This window comes from Camelina sativa, chromosome 14 (genome assembly GCF_000633955.1).
Source record: "Camelina sativa cultivar DH55 chromosome 14, Cs, whole genome shotgun sequence".
Lineage (NCBI taxonomy): Eukaryota > Viridiplantae > Streptophyta > Magnoliopsida > Brassicales > Brassicaceae > Camelina > Camelina sativa.
This window is the reverse complement of record NC_025698.1, coordinates 7785426-7805753: the sequence shown is the minus strand read 5'-3', so window position 1 is coordinate 7805753 and position 20328 is coordinate 7785426. Positions and strand designations below refer to the sequence as shown.

Genomic DNA, 20328 nt, shown 5'->3' with positions numbered 1-20328 from the left:
CGCGATTTTCTGTAACCAAAGTACTAAACACAGTCTTTAGTCCTGATCAGTGGTGGGGAGTACAAGCAGCATCGTTAAGAACGAAGTTGCGAGCTTGGGGAATCTTCTGAACAGTAAAACTCAGCAACGTGTTATCTATACAGTAGATGGTATTTTCGAGGTGATATATATGGCTTCGACCCTTTACTCAAGATCTTTATTGGTTGCTCGTCGCTGCCTCTTTAATCCTTCTCTATCTCCGCAGAGGACCCCTAAATTTGCAACCTTTCTAACCGTAAGTTGTTATCAATTTGATTTTCCATCCTTCTCTCTCAGCTTACGTTTTCCATTGATCGTTGTTCTCACTTCTGGTCTCTGATCCTTCCTTCATCGGTTTAGTCTTGTATTGGCTACTAGTACTAGTAGTGGGCTTTCGAGTTTCACATAGGGAGTTGTAGTTAATTGTGTAGAATAGATTATCCGATGATGTCTGTGTTTAATGACTCGAATTCGTGTTTTTTCTTTCACTTTGTGGAATTGTTGTAACCAAAGTTTGGACTTTTTTTTTTTGTTATGCCGTCTTATTTTTTTTATCAATTTTTGGATAATTCTGAACTTTAGTATTAATATATTTTTTTTTACTTTGGTTGAGCTGAATCCTTGTGTGGCGTTTTGTAATGATTATTGCAGAAGAAAGCATTCAGCTCACAGTTACACTCTGCCTATTCAACTTGTAAATCATCTACTCACGTTAGTCGAGTTATGGCTTCTACTGGAACTGAGCCAAAAGCTAATTACGCCACATCATCCGTATCTTCCAATGAACCTGTTGTGTCTGTTGATTGGCTCCATGCTAATCTTAGAGGGGCTGATTTAAAGGTAACCGCCATTCTTGCTGTGTTGAATTTTTAATCTCAGATTTTGCACTTGTTGTGACTGTAGACTTCGTCAAGACTTTTTCCGCCATGATTCTTATGTAACTTGTTTGTTTCCTGGTCAGGTTTTGGATGCCTCATGGTACATGCCACATGAGCAAAGAAATCCAGTCCAAGAGTATCAAGTGAGAATATGTACACTTTTGTAGATTACTAAGTAAACAAGCTTTAAGCCGTTGTTCTGGATGAGCACTATGAAAGTTTTGTATGGAAAGGACAACTCTGCATTAGAGTTAGTATACGGCTTTTTTTGTTGATTGCCTTGTATGTTATCCTCTTCTACAGGTTGCTCATATTCCAGGTGCTCTCTTCTTTGATTTGGATGGAATATCAGATCGAAAAACAACTGTGAGAATCCCTGCCCCCTTTTTCTTTAGAGAAGATGTTATTGTTTATTTCTAACTTATTGATTTACTGCCATCACTTTTATGTATAAGTGAGATCTTATCAGTCAGTACCCCCTCATAGTAGCCATTTCGAGGATATTGTTGTTTCTCTAGCAACAAAACCTAGAGTCTATGCTGTGTTATTCGAATGTAAATATTGAGAAAATTTCCCCTTGACAAGCCTACTTATTGTGAGTGTCTATGTGCCTTCTTATGTCAGTTACCACACATGCTACCATCTGAGGAAGCTTTCGCTGCTGGCTGTTCTGCTCTTGGAATCGAGAACAAAGATGGCGTGGTTGTATATGATGGAAAGGGGCTCTTTAGTGCAGCTCGTGTATGGTGGTGAGTTATGGGTCTCATGTCCCTGAGCTTTGTTAATCTTTGCTAAATATGTTTTCTTTATCAAATTAATATGTACGCCTTTTGTTAAAACTTAAAACAGGATGTTTAGAGTCTTTGGACATGAAAAAGTATGGGTACTTGATGGAGGCTTGCCAAAATGGCGTGCTTCAGGTTATGACGTTGAATCCAGTGCCTCAAGTGATGCCATTTTGAAAGCCAGTCTAGCAAATGACGCTGTAGAGAAAATCTATCAAGGACAAACAGTGAGTTTATTCATTCATAGAAAAGTTTTTGCCAATCTGCATGTATCTTTTTATTGCATAGTCAGTTGGTTTACCTGCTACTTATGGTTTATCCACATCTTTGCTGGTTGCACAGATTACTCCAATAACTTTTCAGACGAAGTTCCAGTCGCATCTTGTATGGGGACTTGATCAGGTTAGCGTTTCCTAAACAGATTTTTTTCTTTGAAATTTGATGAACTTGAGATGGTGCTATTCAATTCATTTTTTCCGCAAATGAACTTATTGTTCCGCAAATCAAATCCTTGGTGGTATTGAAGCGGAGGAGCCTAGTAATAGACTAGTTTATTTTCAAAGATGCCACTTCTGTCATAAATAGGTTTAAAGTCTGTAGATAGTTCGCTAGTAAGATTACCAAAGCTAATTGGATAATTGACAGGTAAAGGAAAACATGGAGGATAAGACTTATCAGCACATAGATGCGCGTGCAAAAGCTAGGTATGTTTCCAAGTCATTGTAGTTTCACTATATAGTATGTTGGTTCTGCTTATAGCATTTGATATAGAATTACTCTGTTTTGACAGATTTGACGGTACTGCTCCAGAACCTCGCAAGGGAATACCGAGTGGTCATATACCTGGTAGCAAGTGTGTCCCTTTTCCCGACGTAAGCCACCGTCTAACTTGAAGGACTTGCCGTTATATTTGTTTTGACACCATAGAAAATGATAATATATTTCTTTATGCAGATGTTTGATTCCTCTCAAACACTGTTACCAGCGGAGGAGCTTAAGAAGAGGTTTGAACAAGAAGGTAAAATAAAAATCCATTACCTAAGCCAGCTGTTTTAAGCGATTACTTAACCGTTTATCTACAGGCATTTCACTGGACAGTCCAATCATGGCCTCATGTGGAACCGGTGTGACAGCTTGTATTTTGGCATTGGTAACAAAATGATGATGTTAGAATTTACTCATTTACTATGATATGAAAAAAATCTGAGACTGATTACTCCTTTTTTACTCGTCAGGGATTTCATCGTTTGGGTAAAGCCGATGTCCCGATCTATGATGGGTCTTGGACTGAATGGGCAACCGAATCAACCTTGCCCATGGTGGGTTCTTCTTCATGAATAAGTCCAAGAAGAAGCTACACGATCAGTCACAAGCCTAGCTTGGTTCACTCTACTTTCTGTGCTAAAGTTTAGCCAAGAATTAAGGGGTTGTATCTATACTTGAGGATTATTGAGTTTGGATTCATCTGTGTGAAGATTAATAAGAATTCCTTTGAACAACCAGAAAAATTACTATATATCCTCCCTATGTTCTTCTTGTCACACGGTTAATGAAATTTCAGCTTTGCTAGTTGTGGGGACTACGGATTGAATAATATTATTATAAGAAATAAAAATCTAAATTATATTATAAGTTATATTAATCTAAGTGTAGCTTACTGCCAAAAGGACCGCGTGGCCTAATGGATAAGGCGCTCGCCTCCGGAGCGGGAGATTGTGGGTTCGAGTCCCACCGTGGTCGTTTTTTTTTGTTTTTGCATTTTTCTTTTTCCTCATCGTTTTCACTTTCCCATAAACAGATTTTGAAGATGGCAAAAACGAAGGTAAAATAGATTGACATATCAACAAAATGATCACTCAAATTTAAGAATAAAAAAACATATCATTATCATACAAAGCTTCTGTGGATCTGAATAATCATTTTAGTTCTCTTTTGAACATGAAAACAAGAACCGGAGCTAACGGTCGGTTCAGCATTTGAAATTTGCAGCAGACCCAATCACTGACGGGTAAACTCGACCCAAAAGCTTCTACCACTTCTAACTCTTCCCTGAACAACAAAGTGACAAACAAATTCATAACAAGAAGAATGGATCATCATCAAACTATGTTACAAAACTACAAATTTCGTCTCATTAGATCATCAGAGAAATCTTGTGCCCGCAGAGTTACTTATTAGTTGTTTACCTTCCACCAGGATGGCCAATGTAAACAACCAAGCTGATGAGGCCACCACGCATTAAGATTCTCTCAGAAGCCTTCAATGCCAATAATGTTGTATCTGAGACCGTGATTATTGACTTGTTGCCACCTGGAAGATACCCGAGATTGAATGCAACCATCCTAAAGATCATCAGCAAAAAAATTCGACCTGTCAAGCAGCGTACCAACCAAACCCATAAAGCGAGGAAATTGTTGATGGGGGGATTCATCAAAAAAATGTTCTATCAGGTCACCAAATTTACATTGGACCTCACACGGGAGTTTTGAGGGACAATCTCTTCCATTTTACTATGACAGATGTTAAAGAGTTTGACGCAGTCCTTCTACATTACTTCAGCAGAAATGGAACAAGGCTCGATATTAGTAAGAACCATACACCCCGCAATTGAAACAAGCTTCGGTAATCATCTAACCTCTTTTGAACCAAGGGTTTGATCCAGCAAAGAGGAAGTGCTCTCAATGGCATCTTTTTGAATGTCCATTGCATAAACATAACCACCAGAATCATCCATAACCATCTTCAACATTGCTAAAGTATCATTCCCGTTTCCGCATGTAGCATCAATGACCATATCCCCCTTTTTTATTACCTTCTCCCACACACTGAAAGGTAACAATCACCAGTTATATTATAAGAAATTATTTAATGCAGCTTTCAAGCATTCAACATTATCCTTAACACTAAGATCCAAAGATTCATTCTTTAATCCAGAGACAGCTTTTCTAATGGAATTGCTAAAGCTCCAAGGTTAGAGCTACTAACTGACATCAAAAATACGAAAGCTTTAAATGTGAAGACAGGATTAGTTCAAGGTTTCTGAGCTTAAAAGTACTCACATATGAGCTACTTCTGTTGCCTTCTTCTTCCCAAAGAGATAACCAACAAAAACATCCTCTAGCCCTGAAGACGAACAAAAGACTGAACTTTACGCGCTAATCACGATCCGTAAAGCTATGTAGCTGCTCGATTTCTGAAATCAGTTTCGGGTATCAAATATTTTACCTGGAATTGGAAAGTTTGGTGAATGCGAAGGAGACGAGCTGAAAGCAGCTACACGAGAACATCGAATTCTGATAAAAGGGTTTCGTCGCATTGCAATTTGAAAATCGAAGGACATTAGTGTTTTGCGGAAGGGAATCGAGTATGAGCGCGCCAACGTAGAGGATAACATTGACATCTCTGCTTTAAAGAACCCAGCCGCCATTAGACAACAAAAGCTTCGATCGCTCTGCTACCAAATTTTTTTCACTTGCACTAAAAAAAAGTATATTATATTTTCCTAAGAAAATTAAATAGTGGGCTTTATCTCTGGCCCAAAAATTATATTCTAAAAAAAAAACGAAAATGAAACGCGACGTCGTTCCGCACTACAAATGAAGCAAGCAAATTCTATTTTGTTGTGATGTATTTGATCAGGTTCCTATATCCAAATCTGAACTATCCAAAAAGAAAAGATACAAAAATCGATTAAAAAAAAAAAAAAAATGACATTTGGAATAGAAAAAAATAGGGTACACAAACCATAGAATTCTAAAAGCGGAAAGAAAAAGATTCAGAAGTATTAAACGTGATTAGAAATACTCAAAAACAATGTAATCAGGATCACTACCGCTCTTAGCTTCATTACACATCTTGCTCTTCTTAACTTCAGCGGCCACGTCCGTAAACTCTGGCAAAGACTCCTTCTCTTTCTTCATATAGCACGAGAAATCCACCGGCTCCGGCATATGCGGCGGTGTTTCTCCACGGATCAACGCCCAGTTCACTCCTTCAAAGAACGGGTGTTGTTTGATCTCTGTTGCACCTCGCTTATACGCGATTCTGTTTTGCGGTTCTTTTACCAACAAACCTTTGATCAAATCCTTCGCCGTAGAACTCACCTGAGAATATTCAGGGAATCTCAGAGGTTGTCCTATTACATTGTAAAGCGTAGCTTTGTTTCCTTGTCCTTTAAAAGGTGTCGCTCCGTGGAGAAGCTCGTAGATGAAGATACCGAACGTCCACCAATCTACAGCGCTCCCGTGGCCTTCGTTTTTGATAATCTCCGGCGCTAAATACTCGTGAGTTCCGACAAAAGACATTGACTTCACGTCTGTCGGCTCTGCCATGAGTTCTGGTAATGATCCATCGAAATCGGATTTGGATTTTCGGTTTTTCTTCGAGGATTGGCGCATTCTTGGGAAGAATGTGGATGGTTGGTAACATCCTTGGACCGCCGCATCGTTGTCAATGATTCCGGTGGTTCCTCCTCCGTTGAAAGATTTGACAAGTGTTGGGTTGACTGAACAACGGAGGGATAAGTCGAAATCGGAGAGCATAATGTGACCGTCGTCACGAACAAGAACGTTCTCTGGCTTTAGATCTCGGTATACGATTCCGAGCATGTGTAGATACTCTAATGCTAATAACACTTCTGATGCAAAGAACCTGTAATTATAAGCAACAAAACCAAACTCTTAAATGTTAGTTAATTAATGTTTTCTCTCTGTTTCTATACTCTGTTTTGTATACTAACCTTGCAGCATCTTCTGTGAAACACTTGGTAGGTTGCTTCTGTCTCAAGGAATAGAGATTGCCACCGCTACAAAACTCCATGACCAAGCAATAGAATTTATCAGTCTCGAAGTGAGCGTAAAGAGTCGGCAAGAAAGGATGATCAAGCTGAGACAAGATCTCTCTCTCCGTCTGCGCTCTCAACAGCTTGTTCCTGCTCACAAGAGAAGCCTTATCCATTACTTTCATCGCGAAATACGTCGTAGGATTTGCTCCTTTGAGTTCAACAAGATAAACACTTCCTATATCTCCATAACCTAGCCGCTTCAAAACGCGAAAGTCGTTGATTCCCAGCTTTATTCCTCTCGATTTAAGGGAGTTCACTGCGTCCCACCTAATATCTCCTCCTGTGTGAGGCTTAGAGGAATTATCAGTGGATGTGCTTCCGATGCTGTTGCTTCGCGAGATCATGTTACTGTTGTGATTGCTGACGAATGGATTCGGCTCTGTTGTTGTTACATCTTCTTCAATCTTCTTTGTGTTTTGATCAATTTGCTTCTGCTTATCTTTACGTGGTTGTCGTTGTTGAGATTTATGGTTTGATGAGCATGAGGCAGAGTCAGGATGATGACTCTTCTGCAGACGAACATAAGACGATTTCATAGGGTTCTGTAAAGTAGAATGAATATAGGAAAAACTTTGTATATATTGTGTTATTAGGTCACACCGTCACAATTCCGAAACATATATATATATATATATACACGGTTCAAGATAACTAGATAAGTACAATATATTCCTAACCCTTATCTAAATAGGTATATGCTAAACACTTTCTTTATCCAAAGAGAGGAGAATTATAGATGTTTAACTAAAATTTTACCTCTGGCGAGACAAGCTTATTCCCGGGTTTCAATAACATCGCCAGCGAGTAAAACTAGATCAAGAGTGTCCTCTTTTCCACGTACAGAAGAAGAAAGAAAACAAGAATCTTGTCTTAAAGCATCAATGTCGAGTTGACTATGTTTTTTATCAATCAAATTTCGACATTACTTGTTGTCACGAATATAACAACGCTTCATCTGCCTAGTGCCTACCAAGATAGGTGTGCACGTCGTACATTATATTATTGGGAATTAAGAAGTGAAAATTAACGAGTGGAGACAAGTATTTTATGAATTGCTGAGGAAGTGGGTTATGGTCCATAACTTATGGAGATGGTGCAGGGAAGAAAATGTCTCTTGGATTAAAAAACACTTGTAGGTTCAAAGTTAAATGCCCATTTATATCACATTTTGTTCAGAGACAAAGAAGCCTACAAAGATTTGGCTAGAGAGAAATTAGAAGATCATCTTACAATTGCTATTTTTCCCGGATTAGATACAGAAACCCCTTTATATGTCTAGAGTCAATCTCTGAGCAGAAGAGTAATAGTGAGACTCGAGCTCTTTAAGACTGGCAGATGCAGCATCGGCTATTATAGCCAACAATCGATTAGCCTTCTCTGCCTCTTGATCAAACTCTTCAATACTTTGTTCTACATGATCGTTTAGTGATGCAAATCCTGATAAAATTGCTGTTTGCTTCAGTTCCGATACGAGGTTTAAAAGAGAATCAGCTGCTTGAACCTGCCATCATCATTAGTAAAAGAACTCAGTTAATAAACAAATGATGGCAATACATAATAAGCTACCAAAACCAAAACTAAAAACTAAGATTAGATTTTGGAGACCTATTAGTGAAATGTGAGCTCTGGATTCAAACATTTTTGCATCTGTGAGCTTTAGATCCCAAATACTGCAGCATTAAACCTTAAACCCTAATTGCATCTTTCTAAGTTGACATCAATTTTTATACAAACTTAGTTGGAAACCAAAACTAAGATTAGATTTTGGAGACTCATTCGTGACATGTAAGCTCTGGATTCTAACATTTTTGCACCTGTGAGCTTCAAATCCCAAATACTACCTTTTAACCTTAAACCTAATTGCATCTTCCTAAGTTAAAAGACATCAAATTTCACCAATCTTGACGCTCGCGTCTCCATCACGTGTGCTTATTGAGAGTTCTTCACCGGTGGAACATTCACCTACATAAACCAAAACGTTCCTTCACCTTCAATGAACTGAGAACGAAAAATCTAAAGTTTTTTTTTTTTGTAAAGCAGATCTCCAATCGAAATCTATGCTCCAGCGATTGAATTCTGATCTAATAAGTAAAAAAAAAAAATCGAAATCAAATCACAAACCCTCGAGACATTGACGATTTGAGTGAAGTTATAGACGACGGATGTGATGTCAGTCTCTACTCTCTGTAACAACGCCTTTTGCTTCTGTAATGCAGCGACGGCTGCTGCGGCCGTTGGTCCGCTTCCTCCACAGTATCCGGCCATACCGCCACCGTAACCGCCACCGTAACCACCGCCTTTGATCATATCATCACCACTGGTGAGAAACAAAAGAAAAGGAAGCTATGCACGTTTTAGTACGAACAAAAGCAATAAATTAAAAGAGGCCTGAAAGTATTATTGGGCCGCCTTAACTATTGGGCTTATACATTATTCCGATAGTTTTTTGAGTTTGTTTTGTGGTAAAGCAAAACTGCAAAACATAAAGAAAATAGTGTATATAAGCTAGGAAATTAGTGTGTGATTTCGACAAGCTTCCTTCACATATCAGCCTCGAGATCAGAGTGTCTTTCTAACAAGTCCTTGTAACACAGTCTGTCTAATACTTAGGGCATTCTCAAATTGTTAGTCTTAGACAAATACTGTACTTATGCATTATATTCCATACACAAGTTAACAATTAAGTTAACAACTAACTAGCTAATCCAAAAATTGACTCAATATTAAAATGAGCATAAACTTAGTTTCCTAAACATGGAATTGAATTATTGACTTTAAATACACAACCACATGGGGAAAACTAATTAGTAAGATAGTGCCAACTTTTTTTTTTGTTTTTGATTTGTCAACTAGATACGCAAACTCAATTTTAAAATAAATCATATAATTCCTTATTGACCACTAGTAGAGTATTATTTGCAAATGATTATTAGCTTACTGGCTCTCATGTTTCTTTTCTTCTTAATAATAAGTATACCATATTACCATAGTCCATTCATGTTTTAAGAAAGAAAAAGAAAAAGAAAAAAGATAAAGACTAAAACAAGTTATATTAATATCTGATATTAGAAAGACCAATGAAATAGCCGCCAACAAAAAAAAAAGACCAAGAAAAAAATATAAAGAATGAGACGTAAAAGAGGCCATTAAACAAACAGCACCCCCACAAAGGTTCTTGGAAGAGAAAAAGGCAATATAACAACAGTCAAGAATGTAAGTCTGCATCAGAACTTTCGTGGTAGTTTTAAATGCTAAAATCTTTCGTTTATAAATAAATCAAAGTGTATCAATACAATTCATATAAGAAAAAGAAAAAAAGAAAAAAACAAAGAGAAGACTTGTAAGGCATAATTCGTTACTTCGTCAATGGCGAAGAAAGCGCTATTGATAGGAATCAACTACCCAGGAACAGCTGTGGAGTTGCGTGGATGTGTCAACGACGTCCGTCGGATGCAAAAATGCTTAATCGAACGTTACGGATTCTCCAACAAGGACATCACAATACTGATCGACACGGACAAATCCTGCATCCAACCCACAGGCAAAAACATCCGCCACCATTTGGAAAAACTCATCGATCTCGGGAAATCTGGTGACTTTCTGGTCTTTCATTACAGTGGACATGGCACGAGACTTCCGCCTCCTGATATAGAATCAGGCGACTCTACCGGGTTTGACGAGTGTATCACTCCTTGCGATATGAATCTTATCAGGGGTATGCCGCCTATCATAAAAGTAACCTTCATCTTTTCTTTTTTTTCCGTATATTTCATGTTTCTTTGTTCGATTATTTAACCATTCATCAATAAAAAAATTCGTAGTTAAAACATAGCCGTATGCAATCGATTAAGAAAACAGAGGGCTCTGTTTCTTGAAACAAGTCTTGCATTTTTTTTTTTTTTTTCAAGTCTTGCAATTTCAGTTTTGATTTAATAGCGTATCTGAATAAATTCAGAGAACTTAAAGATAACAAGTCTTGGTATCTTTTGGTGTTAACTCTGGTTGTGCTTGTGCATCAATATTGGTGTTAGGATTAATCTTCATGGGGTTTCCTGATCATTTTGTTTTGTTTTGGCATAAATGTGTTTGTAGACGATGAATTTAGAAGTATGGTGGCAAACGTCAAAAAAGGTTGTCAACTGACGATAATCTCGGACTCTTGCCATAGTGGTGGTCTCATCGAGGGAGTTAAGGAGCAGATCGGGGAAAGCCATGTGAAGCCGATCGAGGAAGACCATGCGGATCCACCAAAACCTGGGATTGTTAATAACCTGCTTAGCATTCTGACAAGTTTTTTTGCTATTTGTGGAATCTCAAAATCTCAGACTCAGACTCAGACAGACCGTGGCGGTGGCCAAGAAAGCTTTGCCGGAGAGTTAGAACTAGAGACGGATGAAACCTTTGATGTTAAAACAAGATATATACCTTTCCATATCTACGTAAGTCTTCTCAAGCAACAAACCGGGAAAACTAATATCCAATCTGGGAGAATCAGACAGACACTTGCTAAATTATTCGGTGAAGACTCAAGCATGAGTCGTGACAGAAGTTTACGTGACATAGGAAACTGCGAGGTCAATGCAGCAGTCGATTCTGAACGCCCAATATTAAAAACAAAAGTATTTGCCGACAAAGGGATTCTGTTAAGTGGATGCCAAACAAATGAGAAATCAGAGGATGTTTATGTGACAAGAACCGGGAAAGCTTATGGAGCATTCAGTGATGCGATTCAGACGATACTGTCGGAGACGAGAAAGGACAAGAAGATCACGAACAAAAAACTGGTTATGAGAGCTAGGGAGATTCTCAAGAGACATAGGTTTAGTCAACGGCCAGGTTTGTATTGTCATGACCGTTATGTTAATAAACCATTTATATGCTAAAACACACACAACAAGTTCATCAGAGAATTTTGGTTTAATGGTTTCTTCTTTTGTAATTTAAGATTTTTGAAGTAAATGTTTTCTTTTTGTTGGTGGGTTTGACTAAGCCCTAGGTGACTTGTGACTCAAGTAATGTACAATATGTTAACAGGATTAATGAAAAAATAAAAATGAAAAACTTAGTCACGACGATTATTTCAATATTCCGCATATGAAATTCATATAACGGTGACGTGCTTACCTCTAATTTAAATAACAACAACTACTGTTATGTCAGATCACCCAATTTTTATGTATCGTTAACAATGAGCTAATAAGCCAAGGAGGACCAAACGGTGTTGTTTAGCGAGAGGGAAAACAACATAACGTTGTGGAATGTAACAGACACGTAGTCTTATTCTCTGGCGTCTTTTGTTGGAGATACTAGTGATGAGGTGAACGCCGGCGAATCTCCGTCTTCATTCAACTCGTCGATGACTTGGTAAAAAACTCGGTAAATCCACTTGTGGCCCTGGAGGAAGATGTTTAGATCGGCATTTAATTTGGGTTACTGGGCCTTGATAAAACTCTACCCATTATAGTATACAACCTTGAACATCGTCATAGGGTGATGATGGTTCATGTATTGTGGTGTCATAGTTGTGGGAACGAGGCTGAGATGATGGATTGATGGTCCATGTTGTGAGAATGTCTTTGGGTTGGTAACCATGTTTTTTTGTTTTATATAATTTGATGTACCATAGAGATGAACTGGCCTTCAAAGTGTCGCATCCCATTACGTACGGTGGTGGAGTTGAGTCTGACTGTTATAATCTTAGTTCCATCTCTTCTTTTTACATGGGAAAAATTTTATAACATTAGCTTTGATTCGATTCATTTTGTAACTTATAGCTATTCTTTTGAAGTTTTTGAATATTCTTCGCCAGCTCTATCAGTATCATCTGTCTATACAACATAGAAGGTGAATTCTAACTAAATTATTCCACAATCTAGTTTTTAATTTTTTTTGTAAAACATAACCAAAATCATTTTAATTTGTTAAAATATTTTAGTCAATTAAAAGACGGTTAAATGAAAAATATAATACGAAAATAATTATAATTTGGTAAGCAGAAATATACAGTATTATGTATATTTTTCCGCAACTTTAAACTTTTTAGACTTGTAAACGTAATATCTATGATAGATTCTATATGAACTTCTTGGTAGGTCGACCCGTTTAAACTGGTAATGTGGAACGATAACAGTGGTGGTGTCATGTCCCCCATATTACTATATTCCTACGTACGAATTTACTTTTAAGTGAGTTTTGTTGTCGTCATGTCCCCAATATTACTATACTATCTACTTAAGGAATTACTTTTAAGTGACCTTTTGTTTTGTTTGAGGATTCAGGTCAGCATCCCCTGAACAAGGTTTTCACTATTAAAGTAATCAAAAATCTTCCCAGATATTTGTAGCGCATCTCTATTTATTGCTTAAAAATTAGTTCCATAATAATATTATGATAAAAAGTAATACTTTTTTATTGATGAGATATTTTTGGTGAGATCTCCACCCATGTAAATGTTCTCATAGTACTATATAATCCTTATTTGAAAGTCGAATATGGAACCTATACGCGAATTTCAAGTGAACGAGATCGGTCGAGTGGTCTCAGTTGGAGATGGGATTGCACAAGTCTATGAATTGAACAAGATTGAAGCTGGTGAAATTGTTTCCCGTGTAATCATGTACGAGTGTAACGAGATTGTCTATATAAGTTCAATGAGATGATACCAAAAAGAAGGTTAAAAGCTGGCTTAGAAGAAAGTACAATGGGCATGGTTTAGAAGGTAGGAGGCTTTCCCGAATGTCGTCCACCACCGGCCCTTCTCCTTCCCGGATCTAGATTTTAAACGTCGTTTCAGTCGTCGTGGTGGTCTAAGTACCAGGGGCGGATCCACCTTGATCAAGGGTGGTGCATGTGCACCATATGAAATTTATAAATTTAAGAATTTACATACAAATTCTTAAAGTTAAACTGGTCTAATGGTAAGACTGCACCAGATTAGAAAATGAGGTCTTGGGTTCGACACCCTCTATGTTCCACCTTAATAGTTTTTTGCACCTGGTGTCAAGTTTAGCTAGATCCGCCTCTGCGGTCTAACAACATTCCAATTAAGATCGACCATCGATAACCTAGTACTTAAATTATAACTATGCTACTTGGAATGTTTGTTGCATATTTATTGTGAAGTGACGGGATATAACAAGAAAAAGATAACAACAAACGAAGATCGACAGTAAACAACATTTTTTTTTTGGGATAAAATTAAATTACGTCAAGCAACATAACATAGAAACGACTAAGCATAGTAACATAAAATAGAAAACGACTTGAACGTTGGACAACATAACAAAGAAAAAAAACAAGGGGTGTTGTTTGATTCTTCTTTGTTATCTTATTTTATTTTCACACAATCTTACTTTTTTCTTCTTAAGGACGGAATTTTGGATAAAGGTTTGGTGCCAAGCGTGGCTCAACGGACAATAGAAGAGGTTTAGCCATAAGCAATAATGCATCATCTTCCTCTAGGCTTAACGGTCCAAAATCTTGATGGAGTTTCCAGTTAAACCCTTGAAGAAACCTAGCCAACATCATAACCATCATGACCGTCCCGACTTTAACACCGATGCAGCCACGTCGACCAGTGCTAAACGAGACAAAACGCATCTCCTTTTCCACCAGAGTAACCTCTTTTGTGATTCCGTCTCCTTGGAGGTGACGCTCTGGTTTGTATACCAATGGATCTTTCCATATTTTAGGGTTCCGGCCTAGTCCAGGGCGGCATACGTGAACGTGGCTACCTGTCCAATAATTAATCACTTCTTAATATATATCGAGATATTAGTAGCTTAAACGGTTGGATGTGTGATGTATAACATGTTTATTGGATCCAAGTTTAAATACGTTTTGTGGATTCGCCACAAGCAAAATTCAAATAAAATGAGGAAACAAGAAAATCAAAATGTAAAAACTATGAAAATATATACGTAAATGGTTAGATGTATATCTTTAGACCTTGGGGAATGAAATAACCCCCGAGGGTGGTATCTTGACGGGCAACATGAGTAGGGACATAATGAGTGCTTGGGTGAATCCTGAACGTTTCCCTGCAACAAGCTTTTAAGAAGGTTAGGTTTGGTATGTCTGATTCTTGCACAAGCCTGTCTTTTCCAACTACTTCGTCTAACTCTTTCAGAGCCTTTTTGAGAATCTCATGGTTGTTTAACATTTCCGCAAGTGTCCACTCCATGTTATTTGCCGGATTATCGATCGCTGCTATACAGAATTCCTATTACAAAAACACCAAAAACAGGAAACAACTTATACATATATTATATATGTGAGTAATAAACTGTATATATATCAAATCTTATAAGATTCTCAAAAAAACTTGTATTAAAAAAAAAAAAAAAAATTTAATACAACATTGAATTTCTATCCTTAAGAATGATTTTAAGTTAAAGAAATAAATAATATTATGTGTGAAAATATGATCTAACCTACTGGTTTAATATCTGGTAACTTTAGTCAAATAATGTTTAACATATTTTCCTTTACTATTGGTCAGAATTCAGATGATCATCTTTCTCTATATACGGTTACTATTTATTTTTATTTTTTTTAACTTACAACGCATTGAGCTTTCATTTCGTTTGGCGTGACCACGTAGTTTCCGTTTTGATCTTTTAGCGTAATAAAGATATCAAGCCAATCTTCAACAGCAGGCTTACCACCTTTTGCCCTCCATAACTCGATCCTTTCGTCGATTATGGGATTGTTGTAACTACGAACAATATTACAATTCACTGTCACCCTATCATCTTGACCATCAATATTCCAACCTTTAAACCATTTTTCCAGATAATCCGCGGGACTAAAACCCGGCAAACAGTATAGAGTGTTGTAAATAGCCTCAAGATGATGTTTTTCCGCTTTTCCAAGTCTCCCATCATCCGAAAAAATGTTTTCTTGCGTGACATGTCTTCTTCCAAACAGCATTCTCATGGTCGTTGCGTAGCCATAAACCCTCGAGAGCTCTCGAACGTCGACCATCTCGGACCGTTGATACATCGAGTGAACGTAAGCCACGAGATTATCCGCTTCGATGGTTCTTGCAGCTACCAACATGTTCAACGTTTTAACGGACATTAATTCCGTTGTGATCACTCTTTTCATCTTCATGAATTGTTCACCGTACGGTGAGATTCCCATTGACTTGTAATTGTCTCCGATGGTCTCCATGGTGAAAAGATTAGGCCTGTCTGCCAAGTCAGCGTCTCGCTCTCTGAAAGCTTCCCTAGCTATCTCGTGGGAGTTTATGGTGACGGCGCGGACTCCAGCGAAGTTGAAACATGCGATATCCGTTTTTAGCTCTTTCATGGCAAGGTGGAAATATTTGGACCGAGGAAGAGTCATGTATAGCTCCGGTAAATTTCCGAGGATAGGCCATCCTCTTGGCCCAGGAGGAAGCTGGCGAGATCGGTCCTTGGTTTTTGTGCGGCTTGATAGAATTCGACCCAGTAGAGAGATTGATGCAATGGAGAGGATAAAGACCAGTAGGATTTGAAAAGGGTATGGTAATGATGTGGTAAGGCTCCTTATCATCATCATCATGAAGTTTGTGTGTGTATGTAGTGAGTTGTGTGCTCGTTAGCAATGAACACTTGCGATATTGGGAAATTGGTTGTTGTGTTAAGTATTTATAGATTGTATATATCATGCATGTGATGCTCAGGTGGGGCTTGGGCATATGGGTAGGTACTAAGATAATCACGTTTGTATATTTTGTATCTTAAGAAGGGATTAAAATTAAAAGCTTTATAATTTGTTTCTAAAATGGGGTCGTTTTGTACTTTTAATGTAAACTTATATAAATTTCAATTTTTATCCATAATATTTTTAATTATTAATTAGAAACATGAACTCATAAGTGTATTAATTAAGGATCTAATTTATTTCCCTGTGTCGTTTCAGATTGTTTTTTTATTTATATCAAAAACAGGATTAAATTTTATGTTTCACCATTTACTTATACATTATATAAATTTGTTCATTGGTCAATCCGTCAATACATTAAATAGTAGGGATAAAACTAGAAATCATATTTTACCAAATATTAGAATGACTCTTATTTTTAAATATATTTAAATGTTAACGACATTTATTTATTTTGTGAATAATGAAGAAATTTTGGTACATCCGTACATGCTATTTAGTGTCATTCGAACCGACATTTATGTAAATCGAGATTTAATGTATATAACAAAAGTGTAAACTTGAACACTTATGTATGGATTATGGAAATGTTAAAACAACACTTTACAACTAAACTAATAAAATATAGTGCTTGTTATCGAAAGATATGTATGTGGGTCATAATTAGTAGTGTTGTAAATGTTCACCTAAACGACTATATTAAGTATTTAAATAGTAAAATAAAACTTAAAATGGAAATGTTAAAACAACACTTTACAACTAAACTAATAAAATATAGTTTTTTGTTATGGAAAGATATGTATGTGGGTCATAATTAGTAGTGTTGCAAATGTTCACCCAAACGCCTATATTAAGGAGTTAATAGTAAAATAAAACTTTAAAAGTTTAATAAGCTAGGGAGACATAGGTTTAGTCAACGACCAGGTTTGTATTGTCATAACCGTTATCTTAATAAACTATTTATATGCTAATTAAACACACAACAAGTTCATCAGAGAATTTTGGTTTGATGGTAGATTTTTAAGTTTAAAAAAAAAAAAAAAAAAATTTGATGTAAATGTTTTCTTTTGTTGGTGGGTTTGACTAAGCCAGCAATGAATTGTGATTCAAGTAATATACAATCTGTTTTTCTATAGGATTAATGAAAAAAAAACTTAGTCATGATGATTAATTGATTCTTTCAATATTATTACACATTTACACACATATGGAATTCATATAATGGTGCATAACTGCTAACCTCTAATTAGATAATAACTATTGATATTATGTGACATTATTTAGGTCAGATACTCTGATCACCCAATTTTTATGTATAGTTTAACAATGAGTTCTTTGTCCAAAAAAAAAGTTTAACAATGAGCTAAGCCAAGGAAAACAAAACACGGACCAAAAAGTGTTGTTTAGCGAGAGGGAAAACAACATAACGTTACGGAGTTTAACAGAAACGACACGTAGTCTTATTATTCTCTGGCGTCTTTCTTCTTAAACGCTTCAGGCGGTTCGGTTTCGTTGGAGATAATAGTAACGACGTGAATGCCGGCGAATCTCCGTCATCATTCAGCTCGCCGATGACTTGGTAAAAGCTCGGTAAGTCCACTTATGGCCCTGGAGGAAGATGTTTAATTTAAATGGGCATTTGGGTTACTGGGCCTTGATAGAACTCGACCCATTATAGTATACAATCTGAATAGGGGTGATGATGATATGTAACGTGCGTGATATGGTTGATGTTTGTTGTTTTAGTTGTGAGAACGAGACCTGAGATGATGGATTAATGGTAATTGTTGTGAATATCACTAAATGTATAGTCAATCCTGCACGTGACACTAACCTGAATTTGGGATGCCTCTGGGTTGGCAACCACGTTTTTACCATAACGTTTTTCAATTTTATGTACGGTAGAATATCGTTGACGGTGAATTATCTAACTAAATTAATTAACCCACAGTCTAGTATTTTTTTTCCGTAGAAACATAACCGAAATCATTTTCAATATTTTTTTTAGTCAAATCACTAATTAAAAGATTGTTAAATGAAAAGATATATTACAAAAAGTAAACAAACTATCATTTGGTAAGCAAAAATATACAGTATTATGTATTTTTTTTCTGCAACTTTTAATAAACTTAATATCTATGACAGATAATAGATTCTATATTAATGTCTTGGGTAGGTAGACACGTTTATACAGGTAAGGTGGAACGATGACAGTGGTGTCATGTCCCCAATATTACTATATTTCTATCTACGTAAGGATGTACTTTTTAGTGATTTTTTTTTTTTTTTTTTTTTTTTTTTTTTTTTTTTTTTTTTTTTTTTNTTCGCATTGTGCCATAATCCTTAAAACAACATTTCAGTTAAACACTATGTTTAGTATTTATTATGAGGTGACGGATATACAATAGAAAAAGACGAATCAAACGACAAACAGTACGTCAAGCAACAAAATATATATAGAAAACGACTAAAGCGTTGAGGAATACAACGGAGAAAAAAAAACAAGGGGTGGTCTTGTTTGATTCTTATTTGTCTTTTTTTAATTTAAAACATTGTCTTACATTTTTTTTCTTAAGGGTGGAATCTTGGGTAAAGGTTTGGTGCCAAGCGTGGCTCAACGGATAAGCGAAGAGGTTTAGCCATAAGCAATAATGCATCATCTTCCTCGAGGCTTAACGTTCCAAAATCTTGATGGAGTTTCAAGTTAAACCCTTGAAGAAACCTAGCCAACATCATGACCATCATGGTCGTCCCGACTTTAACACCGACGCAGCCACGTCGACCAGTGCTAAACGAGACAAAACGCATCTCTGTTTCCACCAGAGTAACCTCTTTTGTGATTCCGTCTCCTTGGAGGTGACGCTCTGGTTTGTATACCAATGGCTCTTTCCATATTTTAGGGTTCCGGCCCAGTCCAGGGCGACATATATGAACGTGGCTACCTGTCCAATAATCAAATCATTTCTTAATATTATATCGAAATATTGGTAGCTTAATCTGTTGGATCCGATATCAAATAGAAGACGACTAGTCTGCCAGCCTATAAAAGCTAAAACTGAAAATTTAAATAAAATGAGAAACAAGAAAATCAAAATGTGAAAACTATGAAAACTATATACACAAATGGTTAGATGTATTTCTTTATACCTTGGGGAATGAAATAACCCCCGAGGGTGGTGTCTTGACGGGCAACATGAGTAGGGATATAATGAGCGCTTGGGTGAATCCTGAATGTTTCTCTGCAACAAGCTTTTAAGTAGTTTAGGTTTGGTATGTCTGATTCTTGCACAAGCCTGTCTTTCCCAACTACTTCGTCTAACTCTTTCAGAGCCTTTTTGAGAATCTCCTGGTTGTTTAACATTTCCGCAAGTGTCCACTCCATGTTATTTGCCGGATTATCGATCGCTGCTATACAGAATTCCTATATATCAAACAACAAACGATTTATACATATATTTATTGATGTGAGTAAGACATATACCAAACCTTATAAGATTCTGAAAACAACTATTAAAACAAAACGTTGTAAGATTCTCACAACAACTATTAAAACAAAACGTTTTTTCAGTTCCCTAACATATTTGTTTATTTATTAAAATACGATTGAAACTACTAGTTTAACATTATATCTCGCTACTTTAGTCAATAACGTATTTAACATTTCTTCCCTTTCCTATTTGGTCAGAATTAAGATGATCATTTAATTTAACTAGTGCAAATTTCTATAGATATGATTACGATTTATTTATTTTCTTACTTACAATGCATTGACCCTTGATTTCGTCAGGCGTGACCAAGTAGTTTCCGCTTTGATCTTTTAGCGTAATGAAGGTATCTAGCCAATCTTCAACAGCAGGCTTACCACCTTTTTGCCTCCATAACTCGATCCTCTCTTCGATTATGGGATTGTTGTAACTACGAAGAAGATTACTATTCACTCTCGCACTCTCCTCTTGACCATCAATATTCCAACCTTTAAACCATTTGTCCACATAATCCGCGGGACTAAAACCGGGCAAACAGTATAGAGTGTTGAAAATAACCTCAAGATGGTGTTTTTCCGCTTTTCCAAGTCTCCCATCATCCGAGAAAACGTTTTCTTGCGTGACATGTCTCCTTCCAAACAGCATCCTCATGGTCGTTGCGTAACCATAAA

At 36.8% G+C, this 20328-nt stretch overlaps 6 protein-coding genes, 1 non-coding gene and 1 pseudogene across 9 annotated transcripts in view; 3 read left to right on the top strand and 5 right to left on the bottom strand.

The window, feature by feature from the left end:
* Window positions 25–3208, top strand: LOC104740332 (thiosulfate/3-mercaptopyruvate sulfurtransferase 2-like). Of its 2 annotated transcripts, XM_010460886.2 has the most exons (12): window positions 25–274; window positions 670–858; window positions 980–1039; window positions 1200–1262; window positions 1521–1645; window positions 1746–1908; window positions 2024–2083; window positions 2327–2385; window positions 2472–2553; window positions 2636–2699; window positions 2764–2831; window positions 2917–3197. In XM_010460886.2, the coding sequence occupies exons 1-12, from the start codon at window positions 170–172 to the stop codon at window positions 3016–3018; spliced, it is 1140 nt and encodes a 379-aa protein (XP_010459188.1). In that variant the 5' UTR covers window positions 25–169; the 3' UTR covers window positions 3019–3197. The 2 variants fall into 2 exon arrangements, with proteins under 2 accessions (XP_010459188.1, XP_010459189.1); XM_010460887.1 differs by lacking the exons at window positions 25–274; window positions 670–858 and having other exon boundaries at window positions 987–1039; window positions 1521–1649; window positions 2917–3208.
* Window positions 3349–3421, top strand: TRNAR-CCG. The gene has a single exon. It is a non-coding gene; the product is annotated as a tRNA-Arg (tRNA).
* On the bottom strand, window positions 3522–5162 carry LOC104740331 (putative rRNA methylase YtqB). 2 transcript variants are annotated; one of them, XM_010460883.2, is made up of 6 exons: window positions 4907–5162; window positions 4741–4822; window positions 4317–4506; window positions 4153–4226; window positions 3868–4023; window positions 3522–3730 (listed from the first exon to the last, which is right to left on the bottom strand). In XM_010460883.2, the coding sequence occupies exons 1-6, from the start codon at window positions 5106–5108 to the stop codon at window positions 3598–3600; spliced, it is 837 nt and encodes a 278-aa protein (XP_010459185.1). In that variant the 5' UTR covers window positions 5109–5162; the 3' UTR covers window positions 3522–3597. The 2 variants fall into 2 exon arrangements, with proteins under 2 accessions (XP_010459185.1, XP_010459187.1); XM_010460885.2 differs by having other exon boundaries at window positions 4741–4804; window positions 4907–5161.
* LOC104740330 (serine/threonine-protein kinase RHS3) lies at window positions 5317–7376 on the bottom strand. Its single transcript, XM_010460882.1, has 3 exons — window positions 7281–7376; window positions 6420–7033; window positions 5317–6331 (listed from the first exon to the last, which is right to left on the bottom strand). Exons 1-3 carry the CDS (start codon window positions 7317–7319, stop codon window positions 5476–5478), a joined length of 1509 nt encoding a protein of 502 aa, XP_010459184.1. The 5' UTR covers window positions 7320–7376; the 3' UTR covers window positions 5317–5475.
* Window positions 7624–8856, bottom strand: LOC104740329 (annotated as a pseudogene).
* LOC104740327 (metacaspase-8-like) lies at window positions 9763–11542 on the top strand. Its single transcript, XM_010460881.2, has 2 exons — window positions 9763–10239; window positions 10617–11542. Exons 1-2 carry the CDS (start codon window positions 9891–9893, stop codon window positions 11405–11407), a joined length of 1140 nt encoding a protein of 379 aa, XP_010459183.1. The 5' UTR covers window positions 9763–9890; the 3' UTR covers window positions 11408–11542.
* LOC104743340 (dihomomethionine N-hydroxylase-like) lies at window positions 13837–16109 on the bottom strand. Its single transcript, XM_010464438.2, has 3 exons — window positions 15087–16109; window positions 14472–14745; window positions 13837–14257 (listed from the first exon to the last, which is right to left on the bottom strand). Exons 1-3 carry the CDS (start codon window positions 16068–16070, stop codon window positions 13887–13889), a joined length of 1629 nt encoding a protein of 542 aa, XP_010462740.2. The 5' UTR covers window positions 16071–16109; the 3' UTR covers window positions 13837–13886.
* The window catches only part of LOC104740326 (dihomomethionine N-hydroxylase-like), a gene marked incomplete in the record, with an annotated part of 3204 nt that continues 1481 nt past the window's right edge, over window positions 18606–20328 (bottom strand). Inside the window, 3 exon segments of the mRNA XM_019235738.1 lie at window positions 18606–19114; window positions 19320–19593; window positions 19934–20214. Coding sequence (XP_019091283.1) covers window positions 18744–19114; window positions 19320–19593; window positions 19934–20214 — 926 coding nt within the window.